Raw genomic sequence first — 19,460 nt, 5'->3', positions numbered from 1 at the left:
TTAATGATTTGATTGCCAGGGGAACATACGAGTGTTTGTGTCTGTCTCTAGCTGCTGTTGGTGTCTTGTATTTGTCTTGTGATGGTAAAATCATAAAATCCTGACCCAAAAGGTGATTTTTTTAATTTCTAAAATCTTTTTTTCTTTCCTATGAATGTTTTTCTTAAACAGCTGCCCAAATGTTGTTTTTTTTATTATCTTATAAAATACAGACGTTACTTAAAAACCAATGACTTAAATTCTGCCAAGTCTCTGGTTTTCCTGGCTAGCTCAGGCAACCCATTCCATGTTCTAATAGCACTAGGGAAGAAGGAGTATTTGTACAAATTTGTCCTAGCATATGGGACGAGGAATGCCACGTACCAGCAGCATTTAGGTATTTATGAAGTTTTTTTTCTAAATGATAAATGTTTGACAAAAAAATCTTTTCAAAATTACAAAATTAAACTTGTGCTTTTGTTCTTTAACGAAAAAAAAAAACGAACCCTCCCCCAAAAAATAAATAAAAAAGCAATGCAACAAAACACAGGAATTTTCACGGAAGCAATATTTGTAATCATTTATTCATGTTTGTGAAAACCAAAACACACACAAACTTCCGTTGAGATCAAAATGTACAATAAACTTACACGAGAATTGTAACAACATTTACATGTAAATGTTTCTATGCGATGACGGTTAACGACATGCGTTTCTTAATATGCAAGAAAAAAAAAGACAATAAATATACGCTAGCATTTATACCACGAATGATTTTAGTCGATTTTTTTAAAAAAATATATTTAAATTTTTATATTACAAGATTTTTTTTAAATTTTTTTTTTCCGTCCGAGTGGGGGAGGGAAATGAATACAAGTCTGTCTGAGAATGGGGGTGGAGGACCCGTGTCATAATTTGAGAAAAGTAGACTTGTTAATGTTTTAATTAACCTTGATTAGCCAAATCAGGATTTGAACCTTTGTGCCTTGGATTTGTCTGCTGAACTCGCTATTTGCACTGATGAAAAAAAAAAACATTAACACTGTATAAAACTGATGTGAGACAAGATGGTGCAGGGCAGATCGAATCCCCATGATGATAAAGAATAGGTGACATCATTGATTTCAGTCTCCTATCAACTCTGACTTCCAGGGGCACCTGACATTTGTTGGGAAAAAACAAAGGTGGTTGGGCGTTGTACTCGCCAGAGACTTCCACAGAAGCAGATACATCGTCCACCTTATAAACAATTAGGTCACGAAAGAAAGTTTAGCCAATAACTTTGTTTGACCCCTGTGTTAAGCCACTGACTTTGACAACTGTGATTGATTATTTACTTTAACCATTAATGTTTTTGACCACTAGCTTTGGCTACTAACTGTGTTTGACCACTACCTTTGTTTGACTACCTACTAAATGTGTTTGACCACTAACCTTGGCAGTAACTGTGCTACTATACATTATTTCTGCTGTCAATAATATATCCGAAGTAGACAACTCTAACCCGCAGCTTTGAGTCTAGAATCTACTGGAAACACGTTTTAAGAGTCTAACAATGATTCAAGATAAGATAATGTAAAGCAAAACACACTCTGCTGCAGTCCCTTTAGTCACGCATCTGTTTTGTTCTAGATTGTTCTCTGTTGGGACTAGAATTGTCTTGTCAATGTGTTAAACTTCAGCTAGACAGATGCAGAGTGCTCCTCATTGAAGTTGTTTGGAGACACCGTCTGGGACCGTAAAGACACTGGGCTTTTCAGAATTTTTTTGCTCATTATACTAGAGAGTTCTGCGCTTTTAATGGCGGCCATCTCGATTCTTCTCTGTGAAAATACAAGAAATAAACATAATGTTAATAGTAATAATAATAATATTAAAAATAATACAACCTCTTGTTATATCCACCGAGGGCAAAAAAACAACAACTTACCTCCGCAGACTCATTCGAAGCCTTAAGCATTCTTGATCCGTATTACCTGTCAGAGGACAGTACTGCTGCAGACTTGCCCTATCATCAGAATATTTCTCAGTGGACATAGTTCATTGGACTTCAATGAGTTTGGTTTCCCTTTAACGAAGCTCAACCCTAACAGTGCCAGAGATTGGCATTTAATTCACTTCCATAATCAAAATAATATGTACAATGTTGTATTAAACTAGTCTCTTAACAACATAGTTCTTTAACATAAAGACAGGTGTGAGGCAGGGGTGCATCTTATCCCTCTACCTCTTCCTCCAAGCCATCAACATATAATGAGGAAGCAATGAATCAGACTGACTTTGGTAATTTTTGGCGTGAACTGATTCGAATGACGGACTTTTTGCCGATGACGTTGCGCTATTCGGGTCAACAAGGAAATGCATAGAAGAAATGACGGAGCCTAGACAGAAAGGCCCCCAAAATGGACTTCTGTCTAAACTCGGAAAAAAATTAATTTATGCAAGTTGGAAATAAAAGCAAAGGCTGCCCCTGACAAACTTGGTAAGTCAGGGCTTGAAGACCTGGATTAGTTCACATACTTAATCGCCATCATAGCCAACAATGTGGAGGCCTAGCATGACGTAGTGTGTTTGAATATGAAGAGCAGAGACAATGTTTCAAAGGATGCGACCTGTTTGGACAAGCCAAGCTATAATCCTTAAGACAAAAACCCAAAGACTTGAGACAAAAAACCCATCTATTAAACACAATCATCATCCCAACAGAGACGCATGTATGCTAGACACTGAATTTATCTGCACTGAGATAAACAAAATAATTTTCTTTCACAAAGAGAATGTCTCACCTCTGTTGGCCACTCACCTGTATAGTCGTACCCACTTCCGTCAAGACGAGGGCCACCCAGCAAAGGCCAACAAAGATCCAAACACTGAGAAGAAAGCGATACAAGTAGGTCATCTCGTTCTTGTCTTCAACTGAAACAAACAATTACACAGCCATTTTATTTTATGCACAACACTTTCACTGATTTTGGACGCCTTCAGGCGAGAGTTTGGCGGAATAAATCGCTCCGCCTGCCTACAAAAATCAATGTCTACCAAAAAGTGGTTCTCTCAATCCTTCTATATGGCTTTGAGACTTTGGGTATTATATAAAAATGCAACTAAGACTACTTCAACGCTTCCACCAAAGATGCTTGCGCTCCACATGGACATACGGTGGCAAGACCGCACTACAAACAGCGATGTCCTTGCGAGTGCCAGTATGGACAGTATAGAGGGACTTCTTGTAGTCCGACAGTTACGCTGGGTAGGGCAAATATCCCTTTTTTTTGGTAAGCTAGAAGGTGGTCGACGTAACAGAGGTGCCCTAAGGACATGCTTTAAAGACAAGCTTAGGCGCCAACTTTCCTTAGCTGACATAGAAGAGAGCTCCTGGTTACATGTGGCTTCAGAACGAGACAGCTGGGTGTCACTCACAAAAGCAGCGAGATACACATTTGGGACCAAAAGAAAATCTGCTGTCGAGGACAGAGGCAGACAATAAAATGAAAATCTTAAATTTGCGTGATATTTACATACAAAGTGCATTATTAGCCTTTAAAAACAAACATAAATGTGTTTTTTTTTTAATTTTGTACATTTTATACATATATTTGACTTAGTGATACTGAAAATACACAAAAAAAGAAATTGTCTTTCTTTGTTGACCTATTGCAACATTATCTCCCTTACATTTATGTATTGTTTTAGAATTGGTGTATTTTTATGAAAAATCGCTTGCATAATTAATTTTATAAATTAAACGGTTTGCTTATAGAAAAACAAAAGTAGCAATTGCACCTAAACTTTTCAAGCCGCATCGCATGGTGAAATAATATTTTTCATTTCTCTTCTAGTTTTCGAGCTCAAAGTGTGACAGACGGACATTTTGCACAAACCTAATAGTGGCTTTGCCCCTTACGCTAAAAACAACAGGCTTAGCCAAAATGATACTTTTACCCTTTTTTTAACACTAAATAAACTTTTTATTCTTTAGCTCGCCTATGTAGACAACCTCGTATCAACACTGCAACATGAATGCCTTGGTTTTTGTGTACAGAGTTATGCAGGTGGAAGTAATTGATACTAGACAAAAGTATACTTGCAGGGACTCTTACAATGGGCAGGAAGTAAAAAAACAAAAGGTGCCAGGATAAACAAGATTAGAAACAGGATGATCGATGAAAGGGTTATACGTTTTTTTTTAAGTTTGTTTTGTTATTTTTATTTTTTTTTAAATAGTAAAAACAACCAAATAAATAATGTCCTCCTTTTTTTCCCAACTTGCTAATAATGCCGACCTGGAAAAAGGTCACCAAATCCTACAGTGGTCAGTGTTATGACAGAGTAGTAGACTGCGTCCAGAAATGACCACCTCAGAAAGAAACAAAACATAACAGAAGGCACCATCACAATGATGACTGCACCTGGAGAAGAAAGAAATAAACAGGAATACATTGAAGTAGGATGTAGATATACATATAATTCTTCACTCATAATCACTAATTATTTCTCTCGCCGTGGACGATAAAATACGAAAATAATATTAACCTAAACTTACTTAAGGGGGCGCGGTGGCTGAGCGGTTAAGCGCTGGCTTCCGAACCTGGGGTCCTGGTGTCACGAGTCGAGTCTGTGACCTATTTCGACCAGTTTCTAGAAGCGAGTTCAAACCAGTGCAAGTGTCCAGCGTAAACAAGTTAATTTTAGGTATCCAATCAAAGAAAGAGGTTAAGGGAAAAAATAGCACACGTCAGCTTCTAGAAGGTCAAAGTTACTAAAATAATTAGGGAAGAATTTTCCATGATTCTGGAATGTACGATTAAGAAAGGTATAAATTAAGGGAAAGTCAGACTGGGTCCTCGCTTAGTCCTCGATTAGTAAAGGTTTAGTTAAGTTTTGTGATATTAGCGGGTCCATTTAATTAAAGTTTTATTAGTTGAAGTTGAAGTTATACTAAGTGAAGTTTCATGTATCTGTAAGTTTTATTTATGAAGTATCAAGTCAAGGTGTTATTGAATTGAGAAGTCATTTTATGTGAAAGTTGAATAAGTATTATTTAAGAAGTTTTAAGAACATACAGATAGATGTTTCTTTCTTCACTTCATATGAATTCATCAACTTATTAATACAATTCCCGGTCTGTTCGTCACACCTGGGTTCGAATCTTGGTGAAGACTGGGATTTTGAATTTCGGGATTTTTAGAGCGCCCCCGAGTCCACCAAAGTCTCTAATGGGTACCTGACTTTAGGTGGTATATGTAAAGGCGGTTGGTCGTTGTGCTGGCCACATAACACCCTGCTCGTTAACCGTTGGCCTAAGAAACAGATGACCTTAACATCATCTGCCCTATAGATCGAAAGATCTGAAAGGGGAAACTTTACTTTTTTTTTTTTACACTTACTTGTTGATGTCTAAGGGTTGAGCCGAAGGCTCTTCGAGCCCTAAGTTTGAAAAAAAACCTGCTTGGACGCCAAACAGTAAAAAAAAAAAACCTGTGTCAACACACAGTTCTGTTTGGGAGAGACCCTAGACAATGCCTATGTAAAGCATTGCTGTTGACCGATGCATTTGGCCCCCAACGAGTGGGCTAGCCACGGCCGAAGGCCGAGAATACACCGGGATCTTCTGCCATTTTCCTTCAATGTACCAAGCTAACTGTGCGGGACCCGCCATTTATGTAACGGTCCCTTTGAGGAACAGCGCATGGATTGGTGACAGGTTTGTGGGGACTTTTTTTCAACCCCGCCCGTGCAATGAGTGGACTCTCGTCTACCCGTGGGCATCCCCACGGGAGTCCTGTGTTGCTACCCATTTAGCCTAGCCACTTCCTCTAATGGCCGTTTCCACGCGGGCGCCACGATGAGGCAGGGCAACGTGCTCGCGTTTACACTTACTTAACTGAAGTCAAGGTCAACTAAACTATTTTCAAGATGTAAACCACAGCGGTTAAATTTGACCAAAAATGAAGTTTTGTTTGTCATTACTACTTGTGCGTACATGACAGCAAACATTTCAGTGTCTACAGTACGAAACAATAATTCCTTCCACTTAACCCTTAAAGTGCTGAGATGTTTGACAATAAGGACATACACAATGGAATTATAATTCTGATCTTTAGGGGCTAAACTACCACATGCGTTTTAAGGGTTAAGCACGTATGAAAATTATTTTTTTTTAGGGGGGGGGGGGGAGGCGTAACAATCTTTCATTCCATTTTGTTATTTATGTTTCTTTCTTCACAGATCTAGTCTACAGCTTTACTGTAGTTCTCCTCAAATTGAAATAAATGTCTCAGTGAATGAGAGGGATTACCTTTAGATTATTGTGTGTTTACATTTGGATGAAAGCGTGTGTGGAGAACAGGTTTAAAACCACTAGATCTAGGTCTATAAATGGTCTGCTATTTTAAATTAATAATAAAAAAATCCTAAAAATTGTTCCAGTGAATTAAGGGCCTATTAAATGTGTGAGTGTGTGTACGCGCTTTTTTTTGGGGGGGGGGGGGGGGGCGGGAGCAAGGGGGGGCTAATATGGTTTGTAAAGAAGGTTTATTCTAAAAAAAAAGTTGCCTCCCTTTATCAAGATCTAAGTCTGACACAATAAAAAATACATATGTACTGAGCGGACTGACCTGCGAGTAGAAATCTTATTGTAGTACTGGCTGTTCCACTGAATCTACAAGGGCCAAAAAGTGTTGTGTTGGGTAGGAGAGTTTGATTTAAAGTAGTGTGTGTGTGTGTTTGAGGGCATTACAGTGCAGGGAGATAAGAAGACAACAAACCTTTAGAAAAAAATTCTTACACATACAGACCCTTCAGGATAGAAAAAGTCAAGTAGCATGGAATGGGTTGCCTGAGCCAGCCAGTAAAACCAATAACTTGGTAGATTTTAAGTCATTGATTAACATGCATGACTACATTGACACGCGTAGGACGTAACCATTTTCTTTTTTGAAGTATTTTGTTTTTATTTCACTTTCCAAAAGATTACATTGCAAAAAAAAAAAACAACAACAACCCAACAATTTCATGGTATCACAACAAGGAATGTAAAAACTTTGTTCAGAAATTGTCCATAGTTCTTGCGTTCATTTGCTTGTCCTATTTTCCTGCTCTAGCGTTTTATTAATGGTAGGCACGCCTGGTGGATACATTTTAGCTGAAAAGCCTACATATATCTCCGTTATTTATGTAAAAATCTTGGTCTATTTGTCTTTAATTAATTATTTGTGCTAAGTTAGACAAACAGAACACGGCTAAGTTAAAATGTGAAATGTAACTCGATTGAAACCAAAATCAGACTAACGACTTGACCTGTTCGTGAGAAGAACAATGAAAACTACATATCGTACTCATTATACAAATATTGTGTGTGGGTATACTAACTCTATCAAAGCTCTATATATAACAGGAACCTGAGGAAGCTTTAAGTTTAAGGAAGTGACTCGGTGGTTGATAAGAAAATACTTCATAATCACAAGGTTCAAAACTCGAGGGTGGAAAGCCCGCTCTGCCGAAGCATCTCGCGCGGCTTTTCTGGCACGAGGTTCACTCCAGTCATCTGAGATCTGCCCAGTAGAGACCAGCAAATCAGCAAGAGACCAAGGAGAACCCTGACAACCTTTGAGTTGGTGTCCAGATTGTCTGAACTTGTTACGACACGGTTACTATATGTTGTTAGTGATGGGCAAAAGTTAACTAAAAAGTTGCTAACTTTTAGTTTAACTAAAAAAAATAGTTAAGGCCAAAGTTTAATTTTTTTTAAAAAAGTTTAGTTAAAATCCTAGTTTAATTATTTTTTTTTTAGTTACAAACTAAAAAGTTTAAGTACAAATTTTTCAAACTTTTTTAACATACATACCAATAAATATTTAGATATATGTAATTTGAAGAATATATATAATGTATAATAGAGATGAGAATAAACTAGAGGGTGCACAGGTCACTAGAAAGCCTTTTGACCTTTACCCTATAATGGTCGCTATTGCCGCCAATTCAAGGTATTTGAAAGGAGAGAAAAATAAACGTGTTCATTATATTTCTAGCAAGTTTCGCTGCTTGATAAATCCTGATAATTCCTTGCTTCTATAGATCTACATTTCCCTGCTTTTTATTAAACACCAGTGTGTTCCTGTAAAGCTGCAGGCAAAGAATTTTACTTTACTATAGATCTAAAAGAAATGTCGACTCTTTTTATTTTAAAACTTTTTACTAGATAGATCTAGAGTTAGAGTCGAGTGACGTCTAGTCTATTACTATTATTAGATCTATAGTCATAATAGTCTATATTTAATTATTTTAGTCTCTTAGTCTTAAGTAGAGTCTAACTCTTAGTAGTCTTACTATTAGATCTAAATTATTCTAAATGTAAATTTAAAATTATAAGTCAAAAATATAGATCTATTAATTTAAATCTATATAATAGTATATATATATTACTTTACTTTATTAGACTAGATCTATTAGTTTAGAGATTCTACTATTCTAGAATTAGAGTCTAGATTAGATCTAGAAAAATAATCTAGATATATCTAGATTACTTATTAGGCCTATACTAAGACCTAAGATTAAAAAGCCAACTAGATTAAACAACACATTAGATCTCTTCTTAACCAACAGACCTGGATTAGTAGTTGATTATGATATTATCCCTGGTCTATCAGACCATGAGATCATAAAAATACACAGTCAGATAAAAGCAGTAGCCAATACAAAACCCAAAAGAAAAATCCTACTCTGGAATAAATGTAACCTAACACAACTACACCAAGCTGCATTAAACTTTCAACAAACATTCTTATTAGAAAAAGACATTAACCAACCAGTCGATGACCTCTGAAATTTCATTAAAAACCATCTTAAAAGCATTATAGAAAATCAAATACCAACTAAATACACATCAAACAAAATAAATAAATGCTGGTTTAATAATAGACTAAAGAAGCTTTGTAAACAGAAGGAAAACCTATATAGAAAATTTAAAGAAACTAATGCAGAAAGAGTTTACAAAAAGTATATAAAAATTAAACACTTAACCCAAAAAGTAAGCAGACAGCTGCAGAGTGAATACATAAACAATGTAATATCTAAAGACAACAACAAAAACCTATGGTCATACATTAAGTCTAAGAAAATGGAAACAACAGGCGTAGCGCCATTAAAAGATGAACATAACATAATACATAATGATAATGAAACTAAAGCAAACATTCTAAACAAATACTTTGCATCAGCATTCTCAGCCCCAGGAGACAAAGACATATTACTGAATTTGAACCAAGTAGACAACATAGAAGATATAGTAGTACAAGAAAATGGAATTCAAAAACTTTTAGCCAACACCAAACCAAATAAAGCTTCTGGACCTGATGGTATTCCAGCTAGATTACTCAAAGAACTAAGTAATGAGCTAGCCCCAGTGTTCAAAATACTCTTTCAGGCTTCACTTAACCAGGGCAGAGTACCAAAGGACTGGAAAGAAGCTAATGTCACCCCCCTATTTAAAAAAGGAGAAAAATCTGACCCAGGAAACTACAGACCAGTATCACTTACCAGCATCACATGTAAAATCCTAGAACACATAATACGTAGCAACATCATAAACCACTTAGACAAACATAATGTCCTCACACCATACCAACATGGCTTTAGGAAATATAGATCATGTGAAACACAAATAATAGGACTAATTGATGATTTTTCAAAAGGTTTAGATAATAGTGAACAAATAGATGCTATCTTACTAGATTTTTCTAAGGCTTTTGACAAAGTTCACCACCATAGTTTGCTTAAAAAATTAAAATATTTCGTCATTAATGGTCCACTGCATCAGTGGATTAAAGACTTTCTGATAGGGAGAGAACAAACTGTAATAATAAATGGCTCTAAATCAACACCGATAACAGTAAACTCAGGTGTACCTCAAGGAACAGTCTTGGGTCCACTACTATTTTTAATTTACATAAATGATTTACCAAATTGCATTACTTCAGGAACAAAAGTCAGATTATTTGCAGACGATTGCATAATATATAGAACAATAAAAACAACACAAGACACAGATATTTTACAAAGAGAATTAGATGAATTACAGAAATGGGAATCAAATTGGAGCATGTCTTTCCACCCAGAAAAATGTCAGTTGTTAAGAGTAACAAAAAAACTAAAACAAATTAATTCCACTTATCTTATTCATGGCAAACCAGTAACACAGACTAAAAACGCAAAATACCTAGGTGTTATAATAAATGAAAAACTGTCATGGAATCCACATATTGATGAAACTACAAAAAAATCAAACAAAGCATTAGGATTTATTAAAAGAAATTTCTATAGATCAAATAAGAACATAAAACTAAAATGTTATTTAACCTTGGTTAGGCCAATAATAGAATATGCATCCTCTGTTTGGGACCCCTCAACTCAAGAAAACATTAAGAAACTAGAACAGACACAAAATAGAGCAGTGCGATTCATAACAAACGAATATTCACATTTGACTAGAGTAACACCTTTAGTAAAATCACTAAATTTAGAAAGCCTTCAGGACAGAAAGCTCAAAAGTAAAGTAGCAATAATACATAAAACACTGAACCATAATCTTCAAATACAAAAACAAAATTTAATAAAATACTCTGAAAGACACAAAGATAAAGGCACATTCCTCGTCCCATATGCTAGGACAAATTTGTACAAATACTCCTTCTTCCCTAGTGCTATTAGAGCATGGAATGGGTTGCCTGAGCTAGCCAGGAAAACCAGTGACTTGGCAGAATTTAAGTCATTGGTTAATATGCATGACTAAATGCATGACGCGTAGGACGTAATCATCTTCTTTTTTGAAGTAACGTCTGTATTATATAAGATTAAAGAAGATTAAGATGCATAGATGATAGAACTATAATACTAATAATAGTCGTCACTATACTAGATCTAGATCTAATACTAAATTAACTAAAACCATACCTATAATTATACTTATATCTACTATCTAGATGTATTAGATCTAGATCTAGTATAATCTACTAGAGTATATAGATCTAAATACCCATATCTAGTTATAATCATAATTATATAATAATAATCTAAAATCGCTAGATCTAGAGTTACTAAGATATTCTACAAGACTCTATCTAGATTTTAGATCTAGTAGTAGTAGTAGTAACTAGTATTTCTTAGATTATTTTTAGATTAAAATATTAATTATTTGATCTAGGTCTAGTAACTAGATCTAATTCTAGATCCAGATTATATTTCTGATCTTTTCGTTTGTAGAAGATATTAGATCCAGAATATTCTAGAATCTAGAGTTAGTTAGAGAGTCAACATGCAGTTTTATCATTACTTCTAAAGGTAACTTATATTAGAACTTGGACAACTACTTCTAATTTCTTTCTATAATAGTATCATTCTAGTCTAATCTAGTGATTCTATTAAGATCTACATCTATCCCATAAAGACATTTAAATCTTTTTTCATGTGCACAAATAAATGTTTATTACATTTTGCTAAAGAGATTGGTTGTTGTTTATATTTTTCATGTTTGGCTGTTTCGTCCTTAAAAAAGGTCAAAATAGTTAGTAAAAGATAAACTAAAGTTTCTTAGTTTAGTTTAACTAATTTTTTCAATTTGTGATTAACTAAAAGTTTAATTACTCTTTTTTAGTTCAAACTTAGTTTTAGTTTAACTAAAAAAATTTAGTTTAGTTCCCATCACTATATGTGGTCAGCCGTGACACACGGTCAAGTGTTGGGTACCTGGGAGTTAAGGGACTTGCGGGAAGTAACGAGTGTGTAAACAAGAAGAAGGAAGTCATCTAGTGGAGTTGTTCTGTATATAATGTTAGCCTTGTATATATGTTAGGTTGAAAAGCTTCACAATTAAAAGGCACTTTATACTTAAAGAGACTTGTTTCTTTATAGTACTCTACTTTTTCCCCGGGGCACCACGTGGGCTGCCTGGAAATAGCCTCTTAAGAGTCATACAGCTGAAGCAAGCAACCTTCGATAAATTTCAGGAGGAAATTGAACAGTAGGCGCCATTATTCCGAATGACCGTTAAAAAGGATTCTATCCAACGGCCATGGTTGGACCGGAAGCTCTTCATGTCCTGTCTAAATGTCACAATGGTAGTGTAAGCAGACGAAGGCAGCACTAACTACTGGGAATTTCTACATATTCCAATACGTAGAAATAACTATATCGTGTTGAAATCCTCACACCTATTGCTCTCCAATGACGGCTCCTTCTGGAACTGACTGACGGACGGGCCCCCAAAAATCCCTCTAGTTCCATTACTAGACGTTTCCACCGAGACGCCATTTTGAGGCTAAGGGAGCTGGCGTCCTCAGGTAGGGAGCAACAAGTCTACTCACCCTTCCCCATTGAAAGCAGCAAACGAGAACTGGGATACCGCGCAAACATTGTGACAGATTAGAATCACTTATGTTATTTATTAGCAAACAAGCTAAACTTATAGTTTCTTAATTACAAAACTACTACAACGACAGAGCAGCACATATTAGATTGCTATATTGTTTAAAACTTACTTAATACTAGTATGGTGATGGATTTTAATCTGGCCTCAAGAACGGGGTGTCCTTTGATACACCGCCCACACTTCTGCGCGCCATTCAACAGCTCCTCGAGGCGCTCGCCCAGCCCGGCCATCATGGAGGCAAACAGCGGGATGCCAGTCAGCGTGTAGAAAATGCAAAATAATCTGCCACCCCAGGTGGTTGGCGCAAAACGCCCGTAGCCTGTAGAAAGAGTGCCCTTGATGTAAACAAGTGGCGTAGCAAGGTACAAGCCTCCCCAGGATTAAATGTATGATAGCGACTCCCCCCCCCCCCCCAGCGAAATTGACTATTTAGTTTAACAAGAAGTCACGTGGGTCACAATCACAAGAAGTAAAAGATGACAAAAAATATTGTTTGAAAGCAAAGGTCATACTAAGCGAAGAAGGAGGACCGTCCATTCGCTGCCATATCTCTTTATATTGCAAGGTTTATCTCTCCTTGTTCTTTATAAAACTAAAATTAATTAATAACCACTAATTGATTAACTAATTTAATTTTTTATTGTATCATGTGTTGCAATGAATAATTATGCACGATTTTTTCCTTGATCTGAGAAGAGGAATTGTGAGAAAAAAGAACGTGTAAAATAATTCAACTAGACAGACAGACAGACAGACAGACGGAGCTTTGTATCACTTTATGTACCACGTTTAACAAATAGCCTAATAGGGTCATTAGGCTTATCTCTAAGGAAGTGTTATGACCCTCGATGCATGAATGTTTTCTTATAAGTAAGACGTAACTTATGAGCCCAGTTTGAGTTCAGGTGCCTTCAACCTTTTCACGCTCTGGTTGTCATGGAATTGATGAGAGCAGAACTACTGGTGACTATTGCCTTCAACGAAACTAAAACAACAGGGCCCCGCGGTGGGTGTTTGAATAAGTTCATCTACCCCCGGAAGACAAGTGTCCTCGTCCCACTAGCGGAAGTAGGTCAGCACCTGGGGTTAACATCTTGAAGTACCTATGTTAAAAAGGAGGGGGGCTTATTTATATGGTTATTTTTAGCTCCATTTCTACTAAATAACGCCATTTTACTTGGTCTCAAAGTGGAGACAGACTCCCAGACACGATGTGAAAACACTTTGTTCTTTGGTCCGTACGGAAAGATTTTTTAAAAATCCCAAAAAATTACATACATCTGCTACCACCATGAAATGAGATTTCAGGCAAAGTAGGAAATAACTTGACCATTTTCTACTTTGGCTGGGCATAGCTTAAAATAACTCCAGCTATATCGGGCAAAGTAATTAAAAAAAAAAGAAAAATATTAATTTAAAAAAATTATACATAAATAAATGAAAAGAAAAACAAAACAAGACAAACATGACAAATATTTTCAAATAAAGACAAGACCTGTTTTATACAACTTATAGAGCAATTGTTTTTCTCTTAATAAGTTATGAATGTTAAAAAAAAAACAACAACAATGGAAAAAGTAATAAGCAGTTTGATGATAGTGATAATTCACTAAATTGAAAACCTTGGAGAGGCACCCACTCAGAACAAAAATCCACAAAACTGGCACAAAAAGCCGTCTCAAAAGGACCAATTTCATACAGGAATCTCTAAACCTAAAAAAGAAACACCAACTTGAAAAAATTACTCTGAAATCCTCGATACACTATAATGAATCTCCACCCTGGGACGAAAGCCCTCTTCCTACTATAAGGGACCATATTGAAAACATAAAAAGAAAATCTGACTACAGACCAACAGAGCTCAAGGAAATAGTGAACTGTTTTCTACATACCAATTACCCTAGCAATCAGTGGATCAGAGTTTACACGGATGGCTCATCCCATAAAGCCACCACAAATGGAGGAGCTGGAATACTTATCGAATGGCCAGATGGAGGAAAACTAGAAAAATCCTTTGCATCTGGAGAGCTCTCTGACAGTCACAGAGCAGAAAGGGAAGCACTAGCACTAGCTGCTACCATGCTAGCAAATCATACAAGTTCCCCTCACAGTCAGATTGTCTTTCTAACAGACGCAAAAACAACCCTCCAAAGCTTGAAAAACTCTGATTCCCCTTATATTAAAAACCTCAGAACAGCAGTTACAAAGCTCAACCACAACAGCAAAAAAAACTGTTATTCAATGGATACCAGCTCACATACAACTAGCAGGAAATGAGAAGGCTGACACACTCGCCAAGAATGGAAGAACAAACTCACAAGTAAACTCTGCACTCTATCCAGAAGAAATGAAGAAATTAATTGTAGATAAAATAAATGAGAAATGGACGAGCTCCCATCCAAATCACAAGAAAGATGATGCTTACTATAAGCTATCCCGACAAGACCAACGTCTAATCTTTCGACTCAGGACCGGACACAACAGAATGCGACAACACATGTTCCGGAAGCTCAAAATTGGAACCAGTGAAATCTGCCCATGTGGAGTATCACCAGAAAATGCCGACCACGTCCTCCAAAACTGCTCTCACTACCAAGAGGCCCGTATAAGACATTGGCCCCAAATCACCTCAATAGAAAGAAAACTATATGGAGAGCTCCCTGATCTGGAAACCACTGCGCAGTTCATCTCATGTATTGGTCTAGTCATATGAACACTCCAACATAACAATGAGAACGATGAAGAAGAAGAAGAAATAGTGATAATGATGACGGTCTATAATCTGAGTCATTCTACCTATGGTGGTTATGACGGTCACGCAGAAGAGAAAGGCCGAGGAGTAGTCCCATATCCTGTTGGAAGTTATCAGCTCCAGTGTGACCCAGTTCAGTGACGAGATGTTGTCAAAGAGTTCAATGTCCTCCATGTTGATCCCTTTCTGGCTGTGATGGACTACCGTATGGGTGAAATCAAGAAGGATCTTCGGGTGGACACAAGAATGATTGCCTGGTGGTACCAACAACGATACAAAAGAAATAAACAAAAACAAGATATCAAAAAGAGTTTGTGTTTTCCCAGAAACTCAGAGTGGCACCCCCCCCCCCCCCCCCCACGAACAGCATGAATGAGACCGCAAGGATATTATGGTGCGAACAACGAAAATATATTTTAAAAAATTATTTTGAAATGAAACTTTTAAAATCCATTACACCTGTATTTTATAAACGTCTCCTTCCATAGCATGTTACGAGGAGAAGGATCTGAAAGAATGAACCAAGGGCGATGTTCACTCGGGGTCTGCTCTTTGTCACAGATCGAGGCTAGAAGCAAGGACATGCTGGAGTCAAAATAAGGGGGAAAAAACGAGGATGGCGAGTGATGTTGAGGAGAATAGTCCGCAAGTGTAGATTGCTTTCTCTTGCCCTGTTGTACTAAATAAAGAAATCTCTAGAGGCTGAACTAGTCTTGAAATGTGTGTTTTATATTTAGTAGCGAATAGAATAAATGGCAAATGTTGGGGACTCTCCATGTCGGCAAGTTATCTCTGGTGCTTGAAAATTCAAGATATAAAAATGGACATATTCTACTGGATGGGGAGGACATGTACTTTGTTCTTCTTCTACTTGAAAGTAATTCTAAACTCCATCTGTTTGGCTCAACAACTTTCTTTATCCCTTACTATTTGAATTCGTGAAATCATCTTTGCTGGATTTTAAGATTTTGAATTTTACACCTGGATTCGTTTGTGCGTCTCTTATGTCAGTGTCAAGTTGAATTGTACAAGGACGCCAAACCGCATGGAATTAATTCTAAGAAACTACCATTAATTTATAATCAATAAAAATATATACACATTACCATAGTACACATATTCAATTCTATACATCGATACTTTAAATATAGAAAAACTTACAGCATTGAACACTTGTGTACAAGTGGTTTTCTTTTTACGAGCTAAGTAAAATGTGTGTATAATTATTCATTAAAAAAAGATTAAACTTAACAAGCAATGACAACTGCTGTTCATTTGAAGTATCAAGTTGTAGATAGAGCAAAAATAATTCTATTCTATGCTGATACGACGTAAGGGAGAACACCACGAAAATACTCAACCATGAAAGAATTACTTCCCTTCGCAAACTACAATTTTTTTTAATTATGTTGGATACGAACGATCAGAACTTTTCGGGTCATATCTGTTTTTAATGTGATATTATTATGGAAACGGAGACGTCATAGGCCTATGACCTTGACATTTAACAATCACAACCAAAACCAGGTTTTTACCTAAAAATTTCAGAAACTCCAATTTGAGACTCTCGTGTGCCCAAGCTTCGTTGTAGTACTCCAGTAGGTGGAAGATCAAACCTCCCAAGCACACGAAGACGGCGTTGACAAGCAAGAGCATCACCAACACGGCGTCTCTCATCTAGAGGAGGAAAACAAAATGAACAGAAGGGTAATAGATGCTGGCTAAGGCTTGCAGCGGCGTCGCTAGGATCAGTGTCGCCCGGTCCTGTCCGAGCCCTGGAAGTCAGCAAGTGTCACCACTGCTTAGTTTCAATTACTTTTTTCAAATCATCTTTTATAGAGCGACATGTCTGAATATCGAGAACACCGTGTATCTATCTATCTATCTATCTATCTATCTATCTATCTATCTATCTATCTATCTATCTATCTATCTATCCTATCCATTTATCTATCTATCTATCTATCTATCTATCTATCTATCTATCTATCTATGATCTATTTATCTATCTATCTATCTATCTATCTATCTATCTATCTATCTATCTATCTATCTATCTATCTATCTATCTATCTATCTATCTATCTATCTATCTATCTATCTATCTATCTATCTATCTATAAAATATCTCTTTAAAAAAAAGGCGTGTATTCTTATTATTGTCGCAAAGAATATAGATGCACATTTCAAACTATAAGCACGCACGCACACACACACACACACACACACGCACGCACGCACACACACATGTATATATTGAAGGCTTAATCAATTTTAACTTTCATAGACGTGCTGCTCGTGCCCCGCGATGACCGCATGACCAGTCCAAACTAAGAATGACCATATAACAAGATCTACAGAGCTCGCAACGATCTTTCTACAAGTACCAAATACTCAAACAAAAAAACTCAGACTAAAAACTCAAAATATGTAGGTGTAATACTTAATGAAGAATTATGGAACACCCATATTGTGATGATTGTGTTTGTATAGATAGACCATTGTGGACAACACTTTATAGAACCTTCGGTTGTAAGATGTGAGGATTTCTATGTTTATTTATTTCATTTATAATTATTTCATTGGTTGACTAGGTAAAGTGGAGTGACGGCCCTTGAGTTTTGTTATTGTTATTCTGAGATATGGAGCCTTGCGGTACGATATGAGTAATATAGAAGTCAGTTGTATAATTATGTGTACATTCATTTAGTTAACGTTTGATGTATTGTCTTCAGCTACTGATACCCTGATTACTTTTATTAAAGTTATATTTTTGTTGTTAATTCATCTCTGGCGTCTCTTGGGTTATTGAAAGAAGTATTAGTACGTTCTGTGTCAAGTATAATCCCAGTAAGAAGTTTACAACAATCACAACACATATTGATAAAATTAGTAAAAATCAAACAAAAGAATTTGTTACAAATCAACCATGAACCTAAAACTAAAATGTTATTCCACCTTGGTTAGGCCAATAATAGAATAGGCATCCATCATTTACAAATACAAATACAAAAACGATTAAAATACTCAGAAAAACAGAAAGATAGAGGCACAGTTCTTATACCATATACCAGGACAAAGTTGTAGAAGTGCTCGTTCTTCCTTAGTGCCGTTAGAGCATGGAACGGGTTGTTGGAATGAGGCAGGAATAGCAACAATTTAGCAGAGTTTAAGTCACTGATCTATAATATCCATTTCATGTCTAGACCTCTCAAAACAAAAACGAGTAAAATACTTTTAGAGAAAGATATGACTCTATTTCCATGAGATACGATATGACTCTATCTCCATGAGATACGATATGACTCTATTTCCATGAGATACGATATGACTCTATCTCCATGAGATACGATATGACTCTATCTCCATGAGATAAGATATGACTCTATCTCCATGAGATACGATATGACTCTATTTCCATGAGATACGATATGACTCTATCTCCATGAGATACGATATGACTCTATTTCCATGAGATACGATATGACTCTATCTCCATGAGATACGATATGACTCTATCTCCATGAGATAAGATATGACTCTATCTCCATGAGATACGATATGACTCTATCTCCATGAGATACGATATGACTCTATCTCCATGAGATAAGATATGACTCTATCTCCATGAGATACGATATGACTCTATTTCCATGAGATACGATATGACTCTATCTCAATGAGATACGATATGACTTTATTTCCATAAGATACGACAATAACTTATCAGCATTAGAGTTTATTTTTTTTAGTGAATTTAGAGCATGAAATGGGTTGCGTGAATCAGCCAGAAAAACCAATGACTTAGAGTCTAGTTGTAATTTTGGTAGTCGATTCAATTTGAATATAGATCCAGATTTAGGTCATGATTGATTAAGACTTATCATTATGATATTGATTTTTGTTTTATATACAAGTTTAATGGTAGTGTACAAACTATTAAGCGTTGGCTTGTCAACCTACCTAATCATAGATCTAGATACCATACTAGAGTAGATACAGATACAGAGATGTATTGTGCAAGTAGAAACAACTCTACGATCGTATATTGTAAATAGATATCATTTCAACTACATTCTCGTCTGACACAACGTGTTCACTAGACATGAGCACACTTTTGGAATGTTTCTTTCCCTTGAAAAATGTTTACGCACCTATGTGTGCAAGATGCCTAAATTCAACCTGCGAGCCACAAGATTCTTGTTTAACTTGAAGGTACAAAGTCCCTCTAAGAGAATCACAGTCCCTGGCCTAGACTCTCAGACCTGAACTCTTATCAGTCTAGCCTCGTTTTAAAAGTTCATC

At 36.3% G+C, this 19,460-nt stretch overlaps 1 protein-coding gene across 3 annotated transcripts; it reads right to left on the bottom strand.

Annotated features, from left to right (window-relative positions):
* Window positions 1–774: 774 nt before the first annotated feature.
* On the bottom strand, window positions 775–19,248 carry LOC106050150 (potassium channel subfamily K member 10-like). 3 transcript variants are annotated; one of them, XM_056022231.1, is made up of 7 exons: window positions 19,119–19,248; window positions 16,691–16,832; window positions 15,200–15,409; window positions 12,513–12,722; window positions 4,263–4,388; window positions 2,783–2,895; window positions 775–1,802 (listed from the first exon to the last, which is right to left on the bottom strand). In XM_056022231.1, the coding sequence occupies exons 2-7, from the start codon at window positions 16,830–16,832 to the stop codon at window positions 1,662–1,664; spliced, it is 942 nt and encodes a 313-aa protein (XP_055878206.1). In that variant the 5' UTR covers window positions 19,119–19,248; the 3' UTR covers window positions 775–1,661. The 3 variants fall into 3 exon arrangements, with proteins under 3 accessions (XP_055878206.1, XP_013060551.1, XP_055878207.1); XM_013205097.2 differs by lacking the exon at window positions 12,513–12,722; XM_056022232.1 differs by lacking the exon at window positions 15,200–15,409.
* Window positions 19,249–19,460: the final 212 nt, after the last annotated feature.

The sequence above is a fragment of the Biomphalaria glabrata genome, chromosome 3 (genome assembly GCF_947242115.1).
Source record: "Biomphalaria glabrata chromosome 3, xgBioGlab47.1, whole genome shotgun sequence".
In the NCBI taxonomy this organism is placed as follows: Eukaryota; Metazoa; Mollusca; class Gastropoda; family Planorbidae; genus Biomphalaria; species Biomphalaria glabrata.
This window is presented reverse-complemented; position numbering and strand designations above follow the sequence as displayed.